The 27,152-nt window shown below is 43.3% G+C and overlaps 1 protein-coding gene and 1 pseudogene across 7 annotated transcripts in view; both read right to left on the reverse strand.

Annotated features, from left to right (window-relative positions):
* Positions 1-323: 323 nt before the first annotated feature.
* Positions 324-27,152, reverse strand: part of INPP4B (inositol polyphosphate-4-phosphatase type II B) — a 707,856-nt gene continuing 681,027 nt past the window's right edge. For 6 of the 7 annotated variants that reach the window (XM_041758014.1, XM_041758011.1, XM_041758013.1 and 3 more), the window contains one exon: positions 3,696-5,100. In XM_041758014.1, coding sequence (XP_041613948.1) covers positions 4,926-5,100 — 175 coding nt within the window. In that variant the 3' untranslated portion in view covers positions 3,696-4,925. Of the gene's footprint in view, positions 3,655-3,695; positions 5,101-27,152 lie in introns of those variants that run through there. The other variant, XM_041758016.1, reaches the window with a different exon arrangement.
* LOC121494142 lies at positions 18,486-18,577 on the reverse strand (annotated as a pseudogene).

A 27,152-nucleotide genomic window follows, 5' to 3' on the forward strand; every position in this document is an offset into this window, starting at 1 on the left:
CAGGAATCACAAGTGCCAGTTTTCAGCATTTGGCAATTTCTGTGAGTGAAAACCCCCCCTGTGGTCAGTTTCAAGCCGCCCATATGATGTTACTGGGTGTGGAGTCAGAGAGAGAGGCCCAGTTGCCCCTGAGGCTATGCTGCTTCCACTGGGCAGGTACCACGGACACAACTAACCTCAAAAGCACAGGCGAAGAGAAAAATGAAGGAATCTAATTAGGAAGTGGTAAGTTTTGATTATCTTTTTTTGTAAAAATTATTCAATTGCTTGTGATATTTTAATATTTAATGACGGCGTGTTTAACAACTGGCTTACAAAATTCCTGAAAATTTAATGACCAGCTCTCAGGAGTCTGCACGAGCCAGTTCCAGGCCACCCCGGGTACGCTTTCTCGGTGGCATGTATCATGCTTAGGGAAAGCATTACTCCATACACATCTTTTTCTTTTCCACTGTGAGTCTTACTTTATGCAAAATGCCATATGTAGTTGGGGGGAAAAAAGGGAAGTATCCTCCATCCAGATGCTAGCTTTTAAAGACTTCATAGTTTTCAGGAATTAGTCTTAAAAAAGTAAGAACTGGAGGCTAGTCACGTGGTGCATTGCTCTAATTAGCTGGTTGGTCATTTTAGCACCATTTGTCAGCAGGATCAAATCGTGGCTCTGACTCACTGGATTATTAGACTGATCCAACAGCAAAGGCAGGGTATAGACAAAATCTAAGACAGCACTCATATGGGAAAAAAGCCCAACAACCACATGAGAAATTAATGAATGTGGTTTCAAATGTGGGTCTGCTTCAATTAAATATTTGAAATGTTTGTGCTTAGCTGTTTCGTGGAACATTTTGAGGCTCTGGGTCTTTTGCCACTGGGTCAAACATAATCAAGATGTCACCTTCCCTTGTTTTTAGATATGTTTTCTGTAGAACTCTGCACATAGTTAAGCAAAATTGATATCTGCATTTGATAACATTAGAGGGGAAACGTATTTTTAGCAAAACCAAAAAAAAAATTATCTTGTTTGGAAATGTCATTTTCTTGGTTCCGTTTCTGGCTCAATCTGATCTCTTGAAATAGGCCTGCTGGTGTATCTTTTAAATAAAAATAGAGAAAAGCATAACTAGGCTGTGATTGCACAAAGGACATTTTAAAACTTCTTAAAATTTGCTCTTTGATCTAGAAAACTAATTACTTAAGAAATAGTAAAGGGGATTTCCGGCAATACTTGAATATGTCTCAGAAAAGGAGCAGTATTGTTGTTGATATGAAACATGAATTCTGTTGATGAAACCCACTTTTAAAAGTGTGCAAATATTCAGGCTTTGTATAGGGAAAGGCAAATAATTCTGCTGATAATTAAAGAAAACTTCTGTGTATTTGTATATAAAGTTCGAGGCTTTGAGACTTCTCTGCCAGTACTTATTAAAAAAGAAGAAAGATTTTTGGGATATCTTCCCCAAATAGAACACCTTACTTATTGGGCTTTCTAGTTAATACATATTTTTTCCGTATTTGAGTCTCGAGTTTTCATTTTTAAAAATACAAACAAAAATGACTATACAAAGAGTATTTACGGGACGATACATTTTCATTTGACTTCTCTTGGAACTTATATGCTGAATGAGGCTTCACTGTTATTCAAGGAAACCTCCGTCATCCCAGCCTCTGCACGTGAAATCCAGCAGGATCACGAAAACAACCACAAAATCCTACCATTTCCAAATAAAATTGAACAATTCAAAAATTAATCACTGGAACGGAGAATGAAGCATAAGGGAGTACACCAAGAAGTCTTGACTGTGGCTAGATCTACAGTATACAGCATCTTTTCCTTAAAAAAAACCTGTAAACCGTGTGTCAATGGCCTCAAATGTAATGCCCGCACGTCACTAGCTAAAATAGCGGATTGAGAATTCTCCTATGAAAAGCCCCAAATGGTCATCTAAAATTTGTGGTCATCTGAAAAACCCAGCATGAGCCTGGAGATGTGTCTGGAGCCCTTAGCTCAACAGACGCGTCAGCCAAGGAGCTGTCCACCAGCTGTGGAAAACCCCGTAGCATCACCCCCTGACTGTGCTCACGGCCGGGGGGTGTCTGTGTAACGAGCCCCGGCGTTTCCGAGGGGAGGTTCATTCCCCGGAGAGCCTTCTCTTCCCATGGGTGAGGAGAACAATAAACTCTGAACATCGGGAGCAAATGGGTTTCCCTAATTCAGGCCGTTGTTCTCGAAGGTTCGATTCTGGCAATAAATGCCAATTTCTACGAGACTAACCAGCATTCCTCCATGACCTTCACGTATTCCCAGCACGGCCATTTGGAAAATAGACAAGCCACGGGCTGGGAGGATCAGAGCTCGTAACCGTGGTTTAAAGGCGTCTACTGGGACGACTGGGGGCCCACGGCCCGTGTGCTCTGATTTGCCCGATTCCGATGGCACCGTGCAGGACGGTCTCTCTAGCTATTGCTTAATCTGAAATTTCGGAGAACCTGTGACGCGCTTTTACTGAGAACCAATTTCAGATTCGGGTTAACAGGAATATCGTTTCCGTTTCCCGCGCGTCAGGGTCGCAGGGTCTCGGGAGGTCCCTCACACACGGTAACGAGCCAGGAACGCGCCCCCCGCCTGCCCTGCCCCGCAGCGCGCTGGCCGTTGGGAAGCATCAAGGTGCTTTATTGGCTTTTATGGGCTTGGCTGCATAAGGCTGAGGCTGATGGGGATTTTCACGTGTGGCGTCAGCAGGCTGGTCGTCGTTCACGGCCCGCGGCTGCAGTCCCTTGCGGTGCGGTGCTCCTCTCCTCCACCCGGCAGCTTTCTCTGTCACCGCTTGGGTGACGGGGCCACACGACCCCACACGAGTCAGAGTTTTAGAAAGATCCCTTGATACGGGGAAGCACCTCCACCGTGGGCTGACGGTGTCACCTGTCCGCCCGGGAGGACGCGTCCCAGCCTGCTGGGGGCCGAGTCGTCACCGGCACACCTGCCACCCACGTCTACAGTCAAGACCGCGCGTTGACGCTACCGAATTTTAATTCGCTGGAAAAATATTTTCCCACTCCCACGAATGGGCCCTAAGGTCACACGTGACGACGGCTGTGAGATAACATGTCTGAGCCTCTCTTCTCTTCCCCCGCCCTGCCCCGCCCCGTCTCCACTTTGGAGGCCGAGCATCCCGCTCGGAGACACCTGTGCCCTCCTGTGGAACCCACCTGCGTCTGCTCAGAATGCCTGTGGCTACGGCCTCCACGAAGGACGTGGACGTGGACGTGGACGTGGAGCCCACCCAGCACAGGGGCAAAGTGCGGAAGCGGAGAACTAGGATCACAATGTCACTTAAGATTTTTCTAATGGATTATTCCTTTCAGAGTAATCTGCTAATACCTAATTCAAGTAATCCCTAGATTTGGGCGAGCGTCCCTGATCACCCTCCTCCACGGATTTTGTGACAAGAGAAAAGTTAAAAGGGCGGAGATTATCCGACTGAGGCGTGTTTGTGTTCCTGTTTATTTGCGTGTTGGCAAAGTTAGGTGTCAGCTTTTCCATAAGTCCCCTCTGGAGGTCGGTAGTACTTGGGGAAAGCCATCAGCTGTAGCATGTTGAAAGCATATTTTCTGCATTTGACATTCTTCAGTACATTCTCTATGCGGCATCCTTCTCTGGTGAAAGGGGAAAAAGTACAACTTCATGAAACACAGAATAAATAAATATGCTTTATTTGTTCAATGCAGAGTTGCAGCAACAGTCCAAGTAAAAATAACAAAGATTCAACTCTACATTTTTTTTTTTTTTCACAAATGATGATACATCTTACAAAATTAAATCCTAGGCCAGGCCCAATACCATTATTGCCCTCGGAAAGAGATGATTCAAGTCTCTTTGTTCTCAACAGATACTTAAGGTTTAATAAACTCTTTAAATATAATTTGCTCCGCGATACAGCTTCACTTTAGTTTCATAAATATATCTGCCTTTTTATGACTTTTCCACAAATTAACTTCTCAGTCTCTTTAAAACACATTAAAATCTACATGTAGCCCTAAGGATGCAGGTTCTAGGAATAAGGCATTTAATTCATTAAGTCTGGCCCTATAGATTTTTAAAGGAAAACGTCTCTATTTTAAAGGAAAACTCCCATAGTCTAGCTGTGCCGCGAAGAGGAGGATGGGCTTTCCCCACAGCCTGGTCCAAGTCGCCGCTTCAGGAAGGGACGGGGCTCGAGCACAGACGGACAGAAAGTCACAGGTGCTGAAAACCGCGTGTCGGACACAAACAAGACCTCGGTACAAAGGATAGAAAAGGACTCCGGGAGCCAAATCAACCCAAACGATCGTTACAAACAGGTTAGTTTAATTACAAAACAGAAAGAGCCATTCTCGCCGTGAGATCACTTGACAGGAAAGGGCAAATCGAAGCCAAGAACCAACATAACGAACAGGTCCGGGAACCAAACAGCAGGTCCCATCGGCTGACGGCAACAGTGACATTAGCACAGTGGAGAGAAAGTCTGGAACCTCCCACATGTCTGAGACTCGTCTCAGGGGGTCAGTGCGTTCGTTGTGCAAATTCACTCTTAATCGTTTCTGATAAATTGAATGGGGGAGAGAAACAGGAGGCGCAGAGCTTCAAGCTTTCAGGATTCTGTTCTTTGTCTTAATTCCAAAGACAGTAATTCAAAGATTCTTCTGAGCTAGTTAAGGGGGGGGGAGGGGGGAGGACACGTTTCCATGAACAAAAGAGCAAAACAACTCAATGCATAGTTACTTTTTTTCGTAGGTTTTAGGAAAAACGAACAAAACACTTACAGTTCAAACACTGTTTGTTTTTTTTTAAAGTCTGTGAATCTGAAAATGTAGAAATATTACAGCATCGCCCCCGTAATTTAAAGTCCGTCGTCGTTGGTAGAAAAGAAAGGGATGCAGCGTGAGACTTATTGGTATTTGGCTAATAGCAACGCAAGACTTAAAATAAGCCACACGACCAGCAGGTGTGAGCTGACGAGCAGCAAGGCGACAGGATAGAAGTGTCGAGAAGTTGGCTTGTTATCGGTTAGACAGCCTGTTTCGGGGTCATCGGATTCACTCAGCGCTCCCTGGGTCTGTCTGCTGTTAAACGGGAAGGGGGTTGGGGGGAGTCAGGAGAAAAGAAAAGAGGAGAGAGCGTTCACACGGGCACGAAGGGCGAGCGCACGCATCCCGCATCCCGCATCCCGGCGCAGCTCCGTGCTCACAGCACACGGCTGTCGCGGGGCGACTTTCTGCCCAGCAGCCCCACGCGCATCTGTGCGTTTTCCTTACCGTGCGGCGTCCACGACTGCATTGACAAAGGCTCCTTTCGCGTTTTTTTTGTGCAAGGAGGAGGGAGGAGACACTAAGATGACATTCACGTGGGCCGACTGCGCACGTACGAGGAGGAGTCGCACAGGCAAAGCAGCGTCAACGGACAAGGCTACGTGAGTTAAACTAAATAAATATGGTTCAGTCCGCGAACAAATCATCCACGATACCTGCACCCTGGGAAGCGGGACGGGAAGCACAGCCCGCAGGGAGGCCAGCGGGCCTGGCGCCTTGGGACGCGCCGTCTATTGTCGCTGTACCTGCATAACGCGCTGGAAGTCATAAAGATGGTTTACGGAGATGGCCTGGTGTTCAACGTGAATGAAACCCCCGACACGTCACCCCTGCCAGCCGTACGATCCGTTTAAAACCCGGCTCGGCGCCCTCTGCTCGTTGGGCTCCTGAACCCCGCGCCCCGGGCCCGGCTTACTGAGACGAGGCCACGTCGCCTCCGAGGGGCTCCTCGGAGGAGAGAGGGTCTTCTGTGCGAGTGGCACACGGGCACTGGTCAGGGGCTCCGAGGCCGGGCCCGCTGGGGCCCCCTGCATAGGCAGGCGACACTTGTCCCCCGGTGCCAGCTCATCAGTCCCAGAGCTTCCGGGACTGACTCGCTCTCAGCTGTCGGGGCCCAGTTGTGAGGCCTCCAGGGGTGGAAGCAGAGCCCGGGGGTCTGCGTGGCTTAGCCGGAGGCCCTGCACACGGGGCCCCGCGCCCCCCTGCACGCTCGGGCTCTGAGCCCAGCCCTGGCCACGGGCCGCAGCCGTCGGGATGCTCGGAGGCCCTCCCTGCTGCCAGCCTCAGACTGACCACGCTGTGCCGGCCCCGGGGCTTCCTTGCTCTTTGCCAAGACCTAAGGGCCACACGGCCAGTGGCTAAGCGGAGTAGGAGCCTACCTGAAAGGAGGACGGTTAGTCTGGACTCGCGTGGTTCCTACAGTCAGGGGCCCGACCGACCCCGTTACTTGGTCGACGTTCTACGGCACATTGGGTGGCAGCAGGCTTGGAAGAAGTGGTATCTTTTAATTTTTTTAAGATTTTATCGATTGGCTTATGAGACACACAGAGAGAGAGAGAGGCAGAGACACGGGCAGAGGGAGAAGCAGGGAGCCCGACGTGGGACTCGATCCTGGAACCCGAGGATCACGGCCTGGGCCCAAGGCAGACGCTCAACTACTGAGCCGCCCGGGCGTCCCGAGAATTGATATCTTTGTGATCAAGAGAAGCTTCCTCGCCCAATATTAGCTGTCTAGGATCTCTCACGTTGTCTCCTGTCCAGTTTAAGATGAAGGTTCTGTGCAGCAAATGTGAACCTTGTCGAAACCTGGTGTCCTCCCCCACGTTCCTTGTTAGCCGAGAAGTACCATCTCCTACATCGACTCCCTCCCCCTCACGTATCTCTCAACCAAGTCATAAACGTCACATTTTGATTACGAATTTAGGTGAAATATTAACCACAATCTATCCGTATAAGGGTAGAGAAATACTCTCCCCTTCCTATGGGGCCCCTGTGGATGGGCCCCGGACGAGGAATACAGTCCTGGCCAAAGTACGTCGAGGGGGTTTGGTGAAAGTCCTTAATCCGAATACAGGGGATGAATTTATACCGGACGGCTTTTTTTTATTTTCTTTTTCTTCCCAAACCACTGCCAGAGCACATCTGGCATTTCCCAGTCTGTTTGCTGAGTAGGCCTGAGAAGTGAAAAATCACTAAATGAAAAGGCTGTGGTGTTTTGTTTTCTTTCTGGAAGGACAGTTCTATAATTGAATTACTTTATTGTTTACCGGCTTCATCCCCTGGAGATTGGAATAACACATTAAAAGCGCCCACACGTAATGATTCTCTTGCTCGGCTGCAGTCCAGGCAACACGGCCTGCGTGGCTGCCCCCGCACGTACGGCTCGAGCCCCCTGACCAGGTCACGACCACGGGCTCACTTCCTCGTGACCACAAGTGAATTCTTGAGCACTCTGCACGCGTAAACCAGAAAGGACGTGTTGAGCAACGACATTAGTGATTTTCTCACCGGCGGGGCATGAACAGTGACTGATTAGCGGCCTTGCAAGGGCCCCGGCCATCCAGGGCCTGGAGGTCCCCCCGGGGCACCTCACGCCGTTGTCTCCACTGGACGTGGGACACCATCAGTCGTTTGAGGGCAGTTACGGAATCTGCAGGATAGAAAATGATCTTTTTCTCTCTCGAGAGACCTGTCCAAGCAATCACTGAAAAACAGGTAAAAGGGAAGGCCTCACTTTTACATTCATCACTGCCCACGGGAGGAGGCATTTCCTTAAATAAACCGGATCCTCGTGGCTCCACGACATCTGCGCTTCCCCCTCCTCCCGTCCGCGACCCGAGCACCCGCCGCGCCCTCCCCGGCCACCCATCGCCAGAAACAAAGGTGACGCACGTCCTCGCTTCCCCTGCTGGTTAGCCGTCCCCGAGGAGCCTTGCCTGTTTGCTCTTTCATTCCTCCAGCCACTTCGGCTCCTTAGGCTCCCTCAAAGCAGAAATCCCAATTAAAACGGACTCGAGAGACATCCCCTTGCAACCGAGAGCTGCTCTCCTGCCCTGCTGGAACGAGAGCACCCCACGCCCGTGCAGCCAGTGCTGGGCCTGGGCACAGCAGCTTGCAGACCTGAGCTGAGGCCCCGAGCCAGCACCTCACGGAGCCGTCTTGGGCTCCGCGTTCATCCAACGATCGGCCTTACAGAGCACCGCGTATGAGGCCCTGGCTCTCTGGATGCGTCAGATTCTCAGGCTGGCAGGTCTGTGCAAAAATGAGCTGAGCGCGATGTAGGTCTGACATCAACAGGACTTGGAGAGCAGTGCGGAAGCCATAGCAGCACCGAGTCTCAGAGGCCAGGGCGGCCTGAGGAGCCCTTCAAGGTGGACTGTCAAGGTGGGCTGCACGCCCCGTAGAGGAGAACCCAACGCCAGGGCCTCGCCTGTGCTCCACAACAGCAACCGCAAGGCCCGGATCCGGAGAACGGAGCTACCCCGCTTCACGGTTTGCTGCCTCTACGGTAGTTTGATCAAATAAGGGGAGAGGGACCTCTTGTTTTCAGGTTAGATCGAGGCCCGTGACGTCTAGAACTCGGAATACTCTTAAATGCCAAAGTATCTTACTGAAGTTTTCCAAAAGTTTAATAATTTTAATTAATCATTCGAACATTAAAACTAACATTTCCAGGACTTTTAAGAAACTGTGCAACTATTTAAATACAGGGCGAGTTTTAATAAGACTGTCAACAGCGGGATCGTTTCCAGGGATCCTCTTCCTAGAAGCAAGAGGAGCCTTTTGTGGCCCCCTGGGTCACGGGCCACATTTAAGATGGTCTCTTCCTTCTAACTGAATTTCAGAATCTAGTTCAAAATACATTATGTAGATGATAGGAAACGCTCCTAAATGAAGAAATTACTCTGAAGACGTAACGCTGTGTCACTGCTCGGGATGCCTGGGTTACCCAGAGGTTTCTAATCATCATGGACCAGTCTGGTGTGAAAGAAAGAGCAGTATTCAAGCAAAAAAAAACAACAACAACAACAAAAAAAAAACCACTCAAAGGAAGCAGGAGTCCTCCCCGTAGGCCACTGCATGCATCTCCAGACGGGACGTGTTTTGGGGGGAAGGGGCCTGTTATGACGCAGAGGACACCAGGCCCTGATAACAGAGGTGCTAGTGGTGAGCTTGGGAACCTGGCCCGTCAGAGGAGTCGGAAGTCCCTGAGACTGAGGAGCACCCCATGGGCTCCGGGAAGAGGGAACTGTATGGTTAAGAGACTGATTTCAGGGGCGCCCGGGGGGGCTCAGTGGGCTGAGCATCCGCCTTGGGCTCAGGTCATGACCCGGGGTCCTGGATGGAGCCCCGGTGTCCGGCTCCCCGCTCAGTGGAGAGCCTGCTTCTCCCTCCCCCTCTGCTCTCGCTGCTTGTGTTCTCCGTCCCTCTTTCAAGTAAGTAAATAAAATCTTAAAAAAAAAAAAAAAGGGTGTTGATGTCAAAGAATCAAAGGTTCTCTAGTGTAAAGTCTGGGCTACCCTGGGGGGCAGAGGGAGTGCGTGGAAGTGGGACAAAGGTCTCCCAGTGTCCTGTCCCATCACGGCCACACGGCTCCAGCGGCCGTCTCTTATGCGATTCTTGCAAACAGTCAAACTGGTCCGGGTTATTCTCTCCACGGGCTCAAAAGGGGTCCCAACACTTGCTCCAGCGGCACACAGGGGTTTTTTTTTTTTCCATCTGTCCAGTGGAAAAGCCACATCCCTTTCACTTTATGACCGGGCTCCTCAAGCACAAGGTTTCTTGCTCCTCTCGGAAAGTGGCAGGTGTGATTTCCTGCTAGTTGTTCCATTAGGTGAAGTGGCTCCAAAGTGACTTTCATCTCTACCTTCCTGTGACTGAGTCTATTCAAACACGGCTGCAGGACCCTAGAGATGCTGTTTTTCCCCCCCACTAATACAATAGGTGACAGTTCAGTAAGAACTGGCGGAGGCAGGGAGCAGAAATCAAAGAACGCCAAAGCCTGCTGACGTCGTGTTTGGTCTCGACAGGTGTTCTTACTCCTTCTTACCTCTTTTCAGAATGTTTTAAAAAATAAATGTGTCTTATTCAGCCACATTGAGTTAATTTCTCCCTCGTATCACAAGTCACAATCTGAGCCAAAGGGAGACGCTCAACCCCTGATACCCACCCAGGGATCCCAATATAAACATATATATATATATATAAATATATAAATATATATATATATATATATTTTTTTTTTTAAGAAAAAGAGAAAGGAGGAAGAAGGATGTAATGAGTATAATTGTTTCCATCAGATGATTATCAGAGAACCGATTCCCATTTTGATCTTAGAATTTTAGAAAGAAGAATATTATTAAATCAAGATATTTGGATGCGAGGTCCAGAAAGAAATACTATACATGATTAAAGGACTGAAGGAAAAAGCTTACGAGGAGGTGTTGAAGGCTCCTTTTATTTGGGTAAGAGAAGTTCACTAAATCCTGGCGTATCCACTTAGGCCTCTGCATAGCAAGGCCAATACAGTACTCTAGATGCCTCCAAAACCATTTCCTGGAGGCCTGTTATGGAATCAAAGTCCCGCTGCATCCCAGCTGCCCAAAGCTCGTCAGAACAGCAGTGGTGCTTGTCCATCTGCAGGGAGGTGGAAGTATTTTCAACTGCTCAGCCCTGAGACTGAAGCTCCTGAGTCTCAAGGAGAAAGTGGAGCTATACCCTTTGGCTCCTCACTCCGTTGGGTTTCCCAGGTTTGGGTCCCCTCCCGCCACTGCCGGGCCCATGCTATCGCAGTCAGCTGAATGAATCCTGCCAGCCTTTCTCAGGGGCCGTGTCCTGCGTTTGGTCTTTCTCGTTGCATGTGAAATGGACAGAGTTGGCTATGAACCAGCTCAACCTCAGACACCACCATTCCTTGTGCCGTGCGTTCCCGGACATGGACATTCACTCTAGCCCACTCTTTGGACAGGATCCTCCAGAGGTATCCACTTGGTTTTTGTCTCTGGCACTGTTGGGCGTAGTCATCACCTTCTCCAGGAGAGTACATTCTCTTTTTTTGTCCCACCTTCCAATCTTTTCCCATTTTTATTTCCCAATTTTCCCTTTAGTCTCACCATCCCCTGCAAAACGGCACAAGAGTAGGATGCTACAATCCAGGTTATCAACTCCTACAAGTGAAAGCTTATGAAATTCCTAGGAAAGAGAGTAAGGGGAATTCGGGAATCTTACAGTTCAGTTTTTGGATACAAGTACATGGCTAACACCGTAATACTTACAGAACTTTGAAAAAGGCAGACTATAAAATATGAAATACCAAGGAAGAATAACCCCAAGGTGTAACTTAACATAGTTTACATATATTATCATTAATCCCTGCTACAGAGATTGAAAATCAAGGGACGACTTCTTAGAGAAATAGGCTTTTGTGATGGACAGTGAAGGCTGCGTAGAATTTCAGTGGCTAGAAATTAGGTGAGGTTGGGCGAATGTAGATAACAAGAAAAGGCATGAAAATGAGAGTGTCAGGTGCACTTGGGAAGGTGCACATAGCTCATAGTCTGCTTCGGTTACAGCAAGGAAATCAATAAAGGTAGGAAAATTAAACTTAAAAGAAAGTTAATTTTTTTTCTTTGTCGCTTATGTATTTTAGGCGTTTGCTAAAATAAACACACATATTTTTTTTTTTTTTGCAGTGAGAAATTCAACCGCATTGTTTTAAAAGAAGATGGGGCTACTTCACAAGTGTTTGTGGTTGACAGCAAAAACTTAGACCTTATTCTCTAGAAGGTCGGTGGGCTCACGAACAGCAGACTGGAGAGATTAGCTAAGTGCCGTAGCACAGCATGAGGCAGCAGGAGAAGAGCTTTAGGAGGGAGACTGGAAGATGGGGAACGGGAGGAAAGAGAATAATTAAGAGACTACAGCAGTGGTCCGGGTGAAAAGTTAAAAATCTGGAGTAAAGCAAAAGAAATACAAATGAACGAGAGGCCGTACCTGAAAGACAGGGGGTAGGGTGAATCAACATCCTGGGGAGCCCACCTTCTATGAATTCTAGACAGAGGTAGCAATTATAAGAGCCAGGAGAGAGTATTTGATCTTGGATACATTTTTTTCCCCTTCTCTGCCTCCTTCTGTAACTACACTGATGCAGACAATCAGACTGAGTCTAAGGACTCATCATTTCTGACACTTGCAATGATTTTCTACACTGATTCCTGAGATGGCTGTGTGTTTGCCAAATAGGGGGCTATCTGGGAGGGCGCAGAGTATCACTCAGAGCCGACTGCGGTAATTGCTTACAGTTAACTTTTTTGATTAAAATAAAAAACGTGTCAGTAGTTTCACTGCAGTAGAACCAAGGGAATTCTTAGACACCACAGGTGTTTTTTTTTTTTTTTCCTATCTGTTTGGTTCATGCTTTGTTGCACTTCAGTCAGAAATCACATTCTGTATCGACTCTCTTCTGTTCAACGGAGTAAGACACAAAGACACAGACCTTAAAAAAGGCTATTTTCCCCCTTCTTTTGTCTTGTTTAGGGTCCCTCTAATTTGCTAAAACTTCCTCAACTCAGACTGTTGGAGCCTAGAGGGATCTCAGAGATCACCTGGTCCAACCTCTTCATTTCTCAGGTGAGAAGGCTGAGGCCTCCAGAAGAGAACTAGGATCTCTGTGGGGCACAGAACAATTAGGTTAATGATATTTTTCAGCTCTCACACAATGAAGTAGGACTTCCTCTCAGGCTCCATCCCTAACAGAGAGAAAGAAGTCACTTTCTCACTCCTCAGATTTTATGCATTGTGAAGACATAGTGTCCAGCACATTCCTACAAGGAAAGGTTCTCAGGGTTGAGAAGAAGAGGAGCTGAATACCATGCATACGGCTCATCCTGACCTCTCTGTTCTCCAGCAATCCACATGGCATTTTACTTCCTTTTTCTAGATAATTATGGTTGTGGAATTAGCATTTCTCAACCTGCTGCTACAGCTGCTATTGCTCCAAGTTACAAACCACTGGGAATTCCAGGAAAAAAGAAAATGAATGAATGGATTCATATAACACTGATTCACAAAGCTATCAGCTAAGCTCATAGAATGTTAGTAATAAAAGTCACCATTTATTGAATACTATTTCCCAAAGGCCCATCATCTTACCCTAATGTCTTCAACCTTCATACTATTACTGTAAGGTAAATACAAGGAACCATTTTGCAAAAGGGAAACCTCAGAAATCTCCAAGGTTACATCAGCAATAAGGGGTAGAGATAGAATTTGAATCCGATTCCCTCTGACTCCTAAATCTGTGCTCCTAATAATTGCTATACATTCTTTTCTACATTCTGCATTTTGCAAGATACTATGAAGATCACAGAACCTCCACACATGGCCTTACAGTCTACATAGGAAACCTCAAAATAATCAGAATGATCAGGGAAAGGGATGGTATTTTGTTGTAAATGAAATAAAGTTCTCGAATCGAAAGAGTTTTTAGTGTGATCTTGGGCTTAGGTGAGCACACATCCCAGGGTGCCCAGGGTAGCTCTGGCTTATGCCTTTTGCCCCAGCAGGACTTAGGTGGAGGGAAGGAGGGTTAAAGTGTGTACTATTAAAAAGAAAGACAAGGGAAAAAAAACAAGGATATGTGTGTGCTTGCTGTTTGCACTCTGTTGCATGTTGGCTGAGTAAGTGTGTAGTGTTAAGCCTCTACGAGAGGAGAATGGGAGGATGAGTGGAGGAAAGGGGATGGGCTGACAAAGAGATGAAATGACACTGCAAGATGGTATGATTTTACATGGTATACTTGGATTTTAGAAAGATCAGTTTAAAAATACTCTGTGTGTGTGTGTGGGGGGGGGGGGTGCCTGGTGGCTCATTCAGTTAAGCATCTGACTCTTGATCTCAGCTCAGGTCTTGATCTCAAGGTTGTGGGTTCAAGCCCTGTGCTGGGCTCTACACTGAGTGTGGAGCCCACTCAAAAAACAAAAACAAGACTGTGTAGAGTAGAGAGTAGACTGAAGTAGGGAGATTGGAAGCAGAAAAGCCAGTGAAGAGGATATTGGCATAATTAAGGAGTGAGGCAAATAGGACAGGATCAGCATGACAGAGAGAACTCGTCAAAGACAAAAGACACGTTGAGGGAAAGGAATGGCGGTGTCCCAGTCAACAGACAAGTAATTAAGACTTGCCTAATTATTTACAACTACGACTATGTTGGCCCCAGCTACGAGACACTACCCTCACGGACACTGAGAGGACAACAGAAATTGCCTTAATGCACTCATGAAGCTTTGGAGCTAAGTGACAGCAAACTGAGATAATGGTACATGCTACCAAAAAGGTTTTCTAGTAATTTGAAAAAAAAAAAAAATCATGGTAGAAGTGTATCATGGCACAGAAAAAACATAGGCAACCGAAAACTTTTTCCTTTTTTCCAAAAACTGTTTTCATATGCTATTTAACGTCAGCAAAATAATGTCACATCACAATGAATTAACTCAGTTTTGTTGGTTTCATTTTATGTAATTTGTCCAAACGGACAAGTGCAATTGATTTATAGTTGTGTCATCAGAGCTAAAGGCGTAGGGAGTTTATCCCTGGTCTTGAGTTTGGGTATATATATGAGCAAAATGATACTAAAAACAGTTTATGTCAGAAAGGAAGAGATGCAATAATTATTTCTTCTTAAGGAGGTTAGTGCAGGATTCGGGTTTGAGAAACACTGTTTAACGCAAATAGGATTGTTACTTACATCACTGGCTTTGACAAGGAGGCAGTTACCCATGATGTGCAGCCCAACATTTTAAGTGGGTCTGGTTGACTGGGAGTCAAATTGAAAGGACAGGAGGAAAATTCAGGATTACAAAGTAACAGTAACAGCTGAGACCACATCAAGAAGTGTATATCGTGTATAACAAACTCTGAAGAACATAAAATGAAGAAATACAAGCAGTAACACCCAGCCGTATGAGCTATGATTGATACTCAAGACTTTGTACAATAGCTGCACTTGGCTAAAATATGAGTTTTGTGGTTATGTGGTAGACCTGACATATATTTCTTTCCAGAAAGGTGGACAGATGAATGGGCAGAAATTAATTTTATGGCCAATATATAAATGATAATTTGCAAGATTTATTAAAAGACAAAGTACCAAGAAATATGGAAGACAATCCAGATGTCATATCTAATTACTCCAAACCATGAATCAATTAGCAAAGGTCCATGGGTCATATCCATGTGACATCCCATTGACTTAAGAGTCAGTTTTGTGAGTTTTTGCCAGATAGTGGTGTTGAGCTCCTAGGCCACATGGCTAAAAATACTTTTTATTCTTTTAATTCCTTTTACTAAGTAAAAGGCATTCATTTCTTGAAAATTAGCTTCCAAGAAATTGTTTAGGGGATCATGAAGAACTGGCTTTGTGAAAACAGTTAATCTAGTAGTAACCTAAGATTCCTATACACAAGTATGAAGCCAAAATGTATTAGGACACTTATCCTTTTGTTTTAGAGGATTGTATCTTAATGGATTCCACTCTAGTAAATCAGGGATTAGCTGTTACTCTCCTGACCTTAAAATACTTCCCATTGAGAATGATTAATAAAAAGTAAATGGTTAATTAAAATCCAAAATACAGATTATTAGCCTATACATTCCTGTAATTGTATAATGTATCCGTTTTAAAAAAAATTCTCAGCAGATACCGTTGTACATAGTATACAGTAATTCTATATCTAGACACAGCAGCACGGTGTTTATACACTGGAGCGTCCGACAGTCCTAGGCCTGAATCTGGTTTTGCCTCTTGCTGCCTATGTCACTTGGACAAGCTATATTTGGCCAAACTCTCATTTTGTCATGTTTCCAATGGGGATGATAATTGTATTGTTCTCGATAGGTTAACTACACACACATAAACAACCACGCACACAGATAGTGTGTTTAGCATGTCTTGCATAGACTAAGTACTCAATAAATGGTGGCTGTTATTATTGGTGTCATACATATTGAATTATACTGAGTGAATGATAATGAAATAATCTACAAAATCTCTCTATTAGTGGCGAATGAAAAATATACAGTGTAACACAATTATCTTTATAAAAGTTATAATCCACAGTAGTGATTTCAAAAAGAGTATTTAACCATTATTTCTAATAATATTGTATTGTTATTATTTATATATACTAACAATGCGTATAGATCGGAGTCAGATGGGCTGTTGAACAGTAGGATATTTTTTAACCAAAAGATGTTTTACTTGTAGAATATTGCTTTCTTGCTTTTATTATTACACATTTAATGATGCTTATTTTTCTATTTCACGCAGCACAAAAGAACTGTCATTCAATCTTATAATTCATCTTAGTCTACCTGAAATTATCATTTAATTCTGATGTTGTTTTGTTATAATACTTTCAATCAAAAACCATAAATATATAGAGAGATTTTTGCTCAAATATTTGTACCTTGAATAATTATAAATATTCAATCTCTTATCATTGAGATAATGATAGAGAAGTTTAAGGCAAACTAAATTATTAAAATGCATAATGATTTCTAAGGGGAAATGAGGTTGCTCTTTTATTATTAAAATAGCTTATTTATTCCCTAGGAATTACTTATTTAAAATTTATTTCTCCAGAAATTGCTACCTGATTACTTAAGTATAACCCATGTTGTTCTCCTATGTTGATAAATAAAGAGCAATTGCATATAGCCATAAATTAAAACAAGTACATAGGATTTTTTTGTCTTCCCTCTACTCTTTCATAAATGGGCGTGCATTTAAAAAACAACAATTCCCTGAAAAATTGTACAGTCAGGAATACATTGAACATTTTCATTAAATATTCTTTTTGAGTACAATGCCTTTATTTTATCTACTGGCCAAAATTTGCTGCACTTAAATTGCCCAGTTTGCTAAGACAGACTATCCCATATTGTGTTCCATATGCAGTGTTAACGAAAGTCAATTTTCTTTCTGAAAGAATTTTTATAAGACTTTCACATATAAAAGGGGAGAGGCTCTTGGGAGCTGAAAACATGCTACTTCTTGGGTGTAAGCAGTTATTTCTCAGGTATTCATGATTATTCATTGAAATGTATACTTTGGTTTTACTCGCTGTTTATTACTTATTAATACTTCAACATTATGTCCTATAAGATGTATTGTGATATTCTGTGATAGTCTGAGGAGATATAGCCGAGAAAAACTTCCTTTCTTCTTGGAACACTTATGTAACATCATTAAAATAACTAGTATTCAGAGGAACATGAATTAGGAATTGCTGCCCTACAAGAGTTCAGAAAACATACAGGCTAATTAGAAAACTAAACCATTTACTCACATTAATAATTCTGACAAAAATGTATTATTCTTACATACATATATTTAGATCAGATGCCATTTTATCTTGATTTTTAATCTGGATAAATAGCCCAATCTTCTTTTCACCTGGTATTGCATGAAACCCAAGACTGACTTAAATGCATGTACATCTAGAACCTATCACAAAGGAAAGCAATGTGACTAATATTATAAGTAAAGATAATACCACTGCTCTCATTTATCTGTCTCTTTTTTGGATAAAGTATGAAAGGACACACTACACTGAAATAATATATCATTTTAACTTTCCTAGAAACAATATTCAAACCTTTCTTGATCAAGAATACATTATTGGGGCTCCTGGGTGGCTCAGTCTTTAGCGTCTGACTCTTGATTTCAGCTCAGGTCTTTTTTTTTTTTTTTAGGATTTTTATTTATTTATTCTTGAGAGACATATAGAGAGATAGAGACAGAGACACAGGCAGAGGGAGAAGCAGGCTTCCTGCTGGGAGCCCGCTGCGGGACTTGATCTTGGGACTCCAGTATCACGACCTGGGCCAAAGGCAGAAGATGCTCAACTGTTGAGCCACCCAGGTGTCCCTCAGTTCAGGTCTTGATCTTAGGGTTGTAAGATCAAGTCCCTACTCAGGCTCTGTACTCGGCATGGAGCCTGTTTAAGATTCTCTCTCTCCTTTCTCCCTTTGCCTCTCCTCCACCTCTCTCTCTCCCTCTTAAAAAAAGAAAAAAATTAAATTAAATTTAAAAAGAATAGACTATTATATCAGAGCCCCATCATATTTAAAGGTTTTTCAAGTATTTAAAAAAAAAGTCCCTTACAACAATTTTTTGTTATTCTTTAGATACATATTTTTAAGAATATGATTTATTACTTTTATTGTGCTAACTAAGCATTGCGCACTCCACTTTGGGGAACACCTATAGATATACACATTTCCAGGAGACAAGTCATGTACAAATAACTTACTTTCCCCAGAATTTCTATAAATGCTATATAATCATTCTTCTTTGTAAACAAGCATGGGAACTCTATTGGTGAGTTTTAAATAAAGTTGTTGGAAAGAAAGGCTCCTTTCAAGTAGGAGTATTAAAAAAGGAGGGCGCTGGCAAATGGGAACCATATGGTACAAAGGAAAGAGCAGCAGAGGAAGTGTTGGGGGAACAGGTTGTGGGCTTGGTGCTCTGACAAACCCGTGGCGTGTACTGCAACTTAACTAGACTTAACTGAAATGCTTTTCGGGATCTAGGATTGCCCTCGATACTCTACGTCTAAAGTCTGAGCGGCCTCAACATCGCCATCATTTACTGTAGAATTCTCAATTAGCAATAATCGCGCCTCGGATAAACCTCATTGGCTACGACACTACACTGCCACTGCGCAAAGCTACTGTAGAATTCTAATTCAAAATTTCTACCTCTTCATCACTCACCACATACCAGGCGTTGCGTTAGATGCTAAAAAGATGAGTAAGGATTGTTTTAGGCTTCAGGGCTCAAAGACTAGAGGGAGGAAGTATATCTAAATCAATACGAATACGGAGACCTCACAATGGATGTCAAGAAGGTGACACTCAAGCATAGAGAAAGGAACCGTGAGGCAACACATAAGAGATATCATTTGAGGTAGACCCTATAAATATGTGGCAGCTTATAGGAGGGGGTAGAAGCGCCGCAGAGGCAGATGGAGCGTGCACAGGGCAATGTCTTTAAGGACCTGGGGGGTTTGTTGGTAGGAAAAGGGATACAGAGAGAGAGAGGCCAGGAGGGCAAGGGTCATGTGACAGACCACTGAAAAGTAACTAAGCAAGTAGGGGGTTGACCAGATGTCTGCTCTTTCTTTCTTTTTTTGAGAGAGAGGGAGAGAGAGAGAGCACACAAGGCAGGGGAAAGGGAGAAGTAAACTCCCCTTTGGGCAGGGAGCCTGACATGGGGCTCAATCCCAGGACCCTGTGATCATGACCTGAGTGGAAGGCAGATGCTTAACCAACTGAGCACCACCGGGCACCCTTGGATTTCTGTTTTGAAACATGAATTTTGGCAGCTACTCAGAGGGTGAGCTTCCAGAAGGAGGAAGAAGGAATCTGGTGAGAAATGGTAATGCTTACTCTCAGGCAGACACTATGTGGATGCTGACATTCTGTGTTGTTATCAGAGAGGAAATCTGTTCGTTTCTACTGGTCGTTTTTTTTTAGATATATATTTTATTTATTTATTCATGAAAGACAGAGAGAGAGAGAAAGGCAGAGACGTAGGCAGAGGGAGAAGCAGGCTCCAGGCAGGGAGCCCGACGTGGGACTCGATCCCGAGACCGCGGATCACACCCTGAGCCAGGGGCAGGTGCTCAACCGCTGAGCCATCAGGCGTCCCCATTTCTACTGGTCTTGGTGCCAGTGCTGGTATTTTGTTAGGAAAAATGAGAAATCGGTCTCAGAGTCTTTGTCCTAATAGCAGACCACCACATCCTCACATAAATAAAGGTTACAATTATATCTACAGTTTTGACCCAGCTTCTCAGAAAATACTTTAGATAGGCGTGAGCATTTAACTCAGAATTTACCTGAATCCTTCCATTTCTCTTCCAAGAATCAAGGAAGAGATAACTCAGACCTAGAAAACTGCAGGAGCACAGTGAATTACTAGCTGCCAACCTTTCTACCAGAAAGGGAGAAATGTTGCAACAAGAATCCAAATTCAGGTCTTTCCTGTGTCAATTTTTACCTCTGACATAAGGCTTTAACCACCATTCTCTCATTCCCTTGACGCTTAACGTATTCCTAGTAGAATTCTGGCCTATAAAATGTATAAGTAGGCAACATCATTCATTCATGTCCCCAGAATGTAATTTAGTGCTTTAGTAATAAAATACTAAATGATGCCTAGGACAGCCATATGAATGAAGGTGTCTTCCTAAAAGCCTAAATGGTTTTAGGGAGTTATTTGGACACTGGAGACATCTGTTCTCTTTTCTTAGAAATATTTTATGATCCTAATTAATGTATCACTAAATGTATTTAGTGATATATTATCGTATATCATACAAGTTTGCCTTCACATTTTTTTTTCAGATAACCTTGCTGACATTTTTATGCATTCATTTAGAGACTTTGGATGGCAACGCTGTTCTATCGGTCATTAAAAAACCCCCTGATCACGCTACACGCTGTTCTGTTTTGTTCTATTATATATAAAGAAAATACAAGACCTGGCTGACATCTCCATGCACATAATTCAATGTAAATAATATGCTAATCCATAGCACCCTGCTTTTCACCTGTTTCTGTAGAGCTGAATGCCTTCAGAGTGGTATCAGGAAGTATCTGCACACTTCTATATGCACGTATGAGATAATCACTGCTGCAAGTTCAAGTTCATTACAGCCTCATTTCAAGTTCCATCTGGGAATTAAACTTAAATTGAGACTGAAATGGGTTTTTGTTATCCCTATTGTGCTGGTTAGGGGAGGTGGCTCATGATGATAGGAGAGTGATGGTGTCTGGGGAAGCCTACACAGAGTTCGGGATAGTTTACACCACACACACACACACAGAGTAATCTAACACTCACATATTTCCACAGACAGTCCAGAGAGTCATTTTTTTTTTCTTTTATTGAGATCTGACTTAATCGTGAGTATCTGCTTGCTTGGATTAAGGCTTTGCAACATTTATTTTAATATTTTCTGATCCATTACTAAAACTAGTGCTGTGATTATAAGAGGCTGGGTAATCACAAAGGACTCCTAAATCATGCTTAAGTATATCCACAGTCCGAAAATGACATCGTTGGGCATGAAGTATTTAGGAGATGGAGATAATACTATACATGAGGGATGCAATCTTTATTGGGTACCCTCTGTAAAAAGGGAATAGATGGTCTCTAAGCCTGTGTTGCCTTATTTAGAACAATCTGTTCTATTGAACTTGAATGGATACTTCAAAGTCAGCTAATTTTAACCATTATCATTAGCTAAAGATCGCCTACTAAGCATTTTAGAAGAGTGACCAGAAGTGTGTGCATGAAGCCATTCACTAGTTTGAACCTTCTAGATTTTTTTTTTTTTGCCCTATTAGTTGAATAAATGTTTCTTGTGGACCTACTCTGGGCATTTCTAATTGCAAGTCACAGGAACCATGGGGCTAATGATACCGCATTTATTTTCAAAAGCATAGTGCATTAAAGTTGGATTGATGGTTAAATAGACCACTGTTAATATTGACAATCACGGATTCCTAAGAGACACCTCAAAGAGGATTCAAACTCTGCAACCTTTTTGTCACATACAAGGACACACTTGACTCTGAAGTAGAGATGGACTCTGGACTTTACAGACAGAAGAGGCCGTGGTAGATACAACTGCCAACCCCAAATTCATAAAATAAAGCAGGTCTTTGTCAAGCAGGAAAGCTATTTTCTATCCTTTCTCTGATTTTTGTATATGCTTTAAGGCTAGTTGTGATCATGCTCATTAAATTCTTTAAAAGAAAAAAAAATAAATTCTTTAAAAGAGTACAAAAAGGGAATTACAGAAGTATTTAAGTTGACCAAAGGGACCTATCCTTTCTCTGATTTTTAATTATGCTTTAAGGCTAGTTGAGATCATGCTCATTACATTCTTTAAAAGAAAAAAAAATTCTTTAAAAGAGTACAAAAAGGGGAATTACAGAAGTATTTAAGTTAACCAAAGGGACCTTACTATGCACATTATATTCTGGGTCATCAGGATTAGCAATGAAGTGGTCATTTCAAATTAGAAGTGTTATAAAAAGTATTTGTTGAATGTTGTGTAAATTTTCTTTTTTTTCAAGATTTATTTAGTTTTATATATATATATATATATAAAAGGATTTGTTTAGTTATTTATCTGAGAGTGCATCTGCATGTGGGAGGGAGGAGCAGAGGGAGAGGGGGAGAGGGAGAGAGAGAGAGAGAAGCAGACTCCCTGCTCAGTGCAGAAACCCACACAGGGCTCAATCTCCCGACCCTGAGATCAGGACCTGAGCACAAATCAAGAGCCAGAGACGCCACCCAATCAACCAAGGGAGCCACCCAGGTGCCCCTAAGTCTAATTTTTTATAAACGTTTCTTTCTCTTTTTTTTTTATAAAGTTATTTATTTATTTATTTATTTATTTATTTATTTATTTATTTATTATAGTCACACAGAGATAGAGAGACGGGGGCAGAGACACAGGCAGAGGGAGAAGCAGGCTCCATGCAGGGAGCCCGACGTGGGATTCGATCCCGGGTCTCCAGGACCTTGCCCTGGGCCAAAGGCAGGCGCCAAACCGCTGCGCCACGCAGGGATCCCTAAACGTTTCTTTCTTATTCAAAGTTTCCTTCTAGGGAAGTCCTGTGAATCCTTTAGCCATCACAGCCACCACCACAACAGAGGCAATTAGTCTGAGTAGTTTAGGAGCCGGAAATGCTCTTTTAAATGAGAGCGGCTAAAACTATGAACAGTGCTGCCTAAGTACATTTGACTTACAGAAAAATCAGCCTCCAGAAGATACACTGCTAAAGGGGCATCTCCCTTCCGCAAAATGCTGAACTTTCCAAGAGACCTTTGATTAGGAAATGAGATGCAACGGCTTGTGGCACAGAGAGCACGTAAAGGGAACAAGAGGCTGGTAACTGTAAACGTGTAACCTAAGGAAGTGACGGGAAGGGGGAGGAAGTCAGCCCCAAGGACTCTGGAGTCCCAGGCCAGCCCAAGCTTCAGATCCCAGGGAGAAGCTATCACTGGATGTTTTGGTCCCTAATAACGTGCCAAAGGAGACCGCGAACCGCTTAGCCCAAAGGCACACAAACGTCCTCCAAGGAAACGAAGAGCCTCAGGGACTAACTGGTGACTAACTCTGCAGGGCGCTGGGGATGTTGATACATCACGTCCGGTCCTGACGGGCTGCCCCGACGACGGGGAACCCTGCTGTCCTCGAGCCTCTGGAAGTCCGAACAATACTAGTGACAAGAGGAAATGGAAGAAACGAGTCAACGTGGAGCTGTATCTTGCAATTGAAATGCCCCTTGTTGTCCGTCCCCGTTACCTGAGAGCCCCGAAGGCTCTGATAGGAAAATCTTCTCATCCCGCACTTGTCAACCGCACAAATGATGGAGGGGCGAAAAACACGAAGTTTTCCTCTTAAAGTTTGTAATGTTCTGCGCGGTCAGGGTACCCATATCCACACTGACAGGCACCGTGGAGATAACTAATTGCAGATGGAAAACTATAAATACATCATCGCATAACAAACCAACAATTAGGAAATGTAGCACATTTCACAGGAACTTTTGTAATGATAAAAATATTCTATTTTATGATGAGGATGTTAAAAACCAACCATAAAATCTTTCCATCTGCATTATTTTTATCTGTTTGCCTTATCCTAAAGTTACAGAAAATCAGGGCAGCCTGGGTGGCTCAGTCGGTTAAGCCTCGGACTCCTGATTCCGGGTCAGGTCATGACCTTTGGATTGAGCCCCACATCGGGCTCTGTGCTCACTGGGGAGTCTGCTTGAGATTCTCTCTCTCCCCCTCCGTCTGCCCCTCCTCTGCTCACATCCTCTTTCTTCCTCTTTCTCTCAAATAAATCGATAAATCCTCAAAAAATATTAAAAAAAATGAAGTTACAGAAAATCAACCTAAATTCCTGATTGGCTGCCACTTACGAAATCTATCATTCTTCCTTTTCAGTATTGGTGAGTGATCAAAGGTGAGAACGAAAGCAAAGATTCTTTCAAGTAACGGCTGAATTTATCTATTTCCACTTAAGATTCAAAAAAGGCAAAATCTCAGTAGCTATTCCGGAAGTGAAAGACAGTTTGACACATGCAATCCCGGTGCGGGACTTGAAATTAAGGGGTCAGTCGGTACTGACATGAACATCAGCAAAGACTCCTAAGCCAAACCAGAAATAAATCTGCCTAGAAATACAGATTACGGAAATTCTTCCATAGTCACAGGGAGAAAAATGAAGGCATAAAATCTGGAACTCGTAATATTCCATTACTGACGCTTCTATCAAAATGTGCTTTCTTCTTTCCTCGTGCAGTGCTCTTTTTCCTTCTTATTGAACATTTATCTAGAATCCAGAGAACCTAAGATTTAATAGGAATTTTAAAAAATATATATTCTTTTCGGCCCATTATTCCTCAAGACTCCATTCCAATGCCCCATGCAAAGGGAGCGTCAGAGGGTCTTGGCCTCCTGTGGACTTGGAGTACGTTCTGGATCTAACCAGATGGCATCCACCATATGCAGCCCCGCATGTATTTGTGTGCGTCTTGTCTGTCCTACCAGACTGGCGTTATTTTAGGACAAAGAACATATTTTATGTACCTAACGTGCCTTATCCTAATGAATCATACATAAAAATACCATTTGAGTCAAGGTCCCTCCAGAGAGCCAGGCGCTGCTCTTTCTGATACTTGGGCCGTATCCTAGGCTCAAGAACTAAATGCAATTGATTAAAATGGATTGTGCCTTAGCCTCAGCAAATCCCCGAAGCTCATTAGCACCACAGAGATTTAGAGTAATAGTTATTTGTACACCGATTGGATCTTTTAATCAGTTTATATACAGACTTGAAAATTAGGACCGATTCTGATTCTTGGCCTCACTCAGATAAAAAACAATCCCTCATTTTCACAAATGGTTTTTAAAATGAACATCATTGTATCATTGCACTATTATTTCTCAGATTGTGCCCTTCTCTCTCTCTCTCTCTCTCTCTCTCTCTCTCTCTCTTTTTGTTTTCCATAGAGTATTTTTGAGGAACCTATTTTAGATGCAATCTGTTCTTTGTTCCAACAGCACATAATAGAACAACAGGCTAGATCCGCTCCGGTTCAATATTACGTTTAAAGCACAGCAGAATTCATAGACGACTCTTGCGTAACAACCAGGATGAAATACTCAAGACAAGAAACGTTTGAGATTTAAAAAAATAAAAATACAAATCCTAAAATGGAATTCTATTTTGCAGAAGCATATTTTTTTTTTTTTATATTGCTGAGACATTTTGATCCCATATTAAAACCAGCGGGGAGGCTCTTGGGCAGAATCAGCTTGTGATGATCTGTTGCAAGATACCTGGTTCTAACACGGCTTTCCCTCCTTCCGGGAATAAAGGGTGCAGGTTAACTTGGGTTGAGCAGTTATGGTGTTCACCGGTCTGGACAGGAGGCCTCGTAAAATATAAACTAAGGGGAGAGATTAGGTTTTTGATCGAGTCACAGATTTCTAGCCCCATGTCTTGCCTGCCTCAGTCTGACCAAACCGGCCACAAAGGGGAAAAGTACAGGTTGGTTAGAATCACCTGGAAACCCATGTGTTTGTGGAGGGATCGGGCTCCTAAACGTGGATACTTACAAAAGCTACTTCTGTAGTTTTCCTTAAGGTCATTGGTTTCTCAGAGAACATGACTCCATAAAGTGATCTGCTATTTATATTTACTGTCCTTATGTCTCAATCTTAGCCTCTGGCAAAACACTGATTTTTTTTTGATATTTGGTTTATGTAATGTAATGTTTATTTTTGAGTCATGAAGAGAAAGTCTGAGGTTTAATGACATTCCTTGTTGGAAATTAGCAGCTAAGATTTGTAAAAATGATTGTTTATAGGATACAAAAAGGACTGACCAAAGGCAATTTAAACTCTAAAAATCAAGTCTTTGACTGATATTTGTTCCTTAAAAAAAAAAAAAAAGAAAAAAACAGATCACGTTGCTTACTGTATCCACCCAAAGGTATAGATTTTAATGACTAGGAAAGCTTCTGTGAACTCTAACTCAATATCGAATGGTTTTGTCCACCATTTGCATTAAAGAGGAAACAAACACTCAAGATACCCAGTGATGTCAATGGATCACCAAAAATCACCCCTACCAGAAGAGCTTCTCTGAATTTAAGGTTCAGATGTGCCAAAATATAACACTGAACTTGGATAATTTCACAGATATGTACTGCCAAGTAGTTTCAAAGTCTCTTGTGGGTGGAATGTATCCTTCTTTTCAATTTTCCTGTCTGGTAATGATATCAATTTAAGACGACCTTCTCTCTGCAGCCCTAAAAGTGACCCCACAGTCCCTCCAACACCTGTGGGAATTAATTGCTCCTTATCTAGGTTTCCAAAAGCAGTTTATGTATAATATCATAAAAAAAAAAACTTAAGCCATAATTATTTATTTGTGTGTGATTCTCTCCCAATAGGCTTTGAGCTTCTTCAGGATAGGAACACATCATATTCACATATATACTCTTTCTTCCTTTCCTTTTTCCTTTCCTTTTTCCTTTCCTTTTTCCTTTCCTTTCCTTTCCTTTCCTTTCCTTTCCTTTCCTTTCCTTTCCTTTCCTTTCCTTTCCTTTCCTTTCCTTTCCTTTCCTTTCCTTTCCTTTTTCTTTCCTTTCCTTTCAAGATTTTACTTATTTATTCATGAGAGACACAAAGAGAGGCAGAGACACAAGCAGAGGGAGAGTAGGTTCCCTGCGGGGAGCCCGATGAGGGACTGGATCCCAGGGCCCCAGGATCATGCCCTGGGCTGAAGGCGGATGCTCACTACTGAGCCACCCAGGAGTCCTTCTTTCTTTTTTTTTTTTTTTAAAGAAGAGAGAGAGAGAGAGAGAGAGAGAGAGAGAGAGAGAGAGAGAATGTCAGGCTCCATGCCTGGATCTCATGACCCTGAGATCATGACCTGAGCAGAAACCAAAAATTGGATGCTTAACCAACTGAGCCACCCAGTAATTCCAAAATGAAGCATGATTCTTGGTAGATAATAAGCATTCAAAAATTGCTTCCATCTTTGATGTAAGAGAATATTCTGAGCCATCTACTCCTTATGGTGAATGAAATACTTTTTAAAGAAATAATTACAATGAAAAAACTTAAATAAAAAAAGAATTATGGTCAACCATGGTCGGCCTATGCAGGCCCCACGTTGCAGAAAGAAAAGCACAGTCATCATCAT

The sequence above is a fragment of the Vulpes lagopus genome, chromosome 6 (assembly GCF_018345385.1).
Source record: "Vulpes lagopus strain Blue_001 chromosome 6, ASM1834538v1, whole genome shotgun sequence".
Classification (NCBI taxonomy): domain Eukaryota; kingdom Metazoa; phylum Chordata; class Mammalia; order Carnivora; family Canidae; genus Vulpes; species Vulpes lagopus.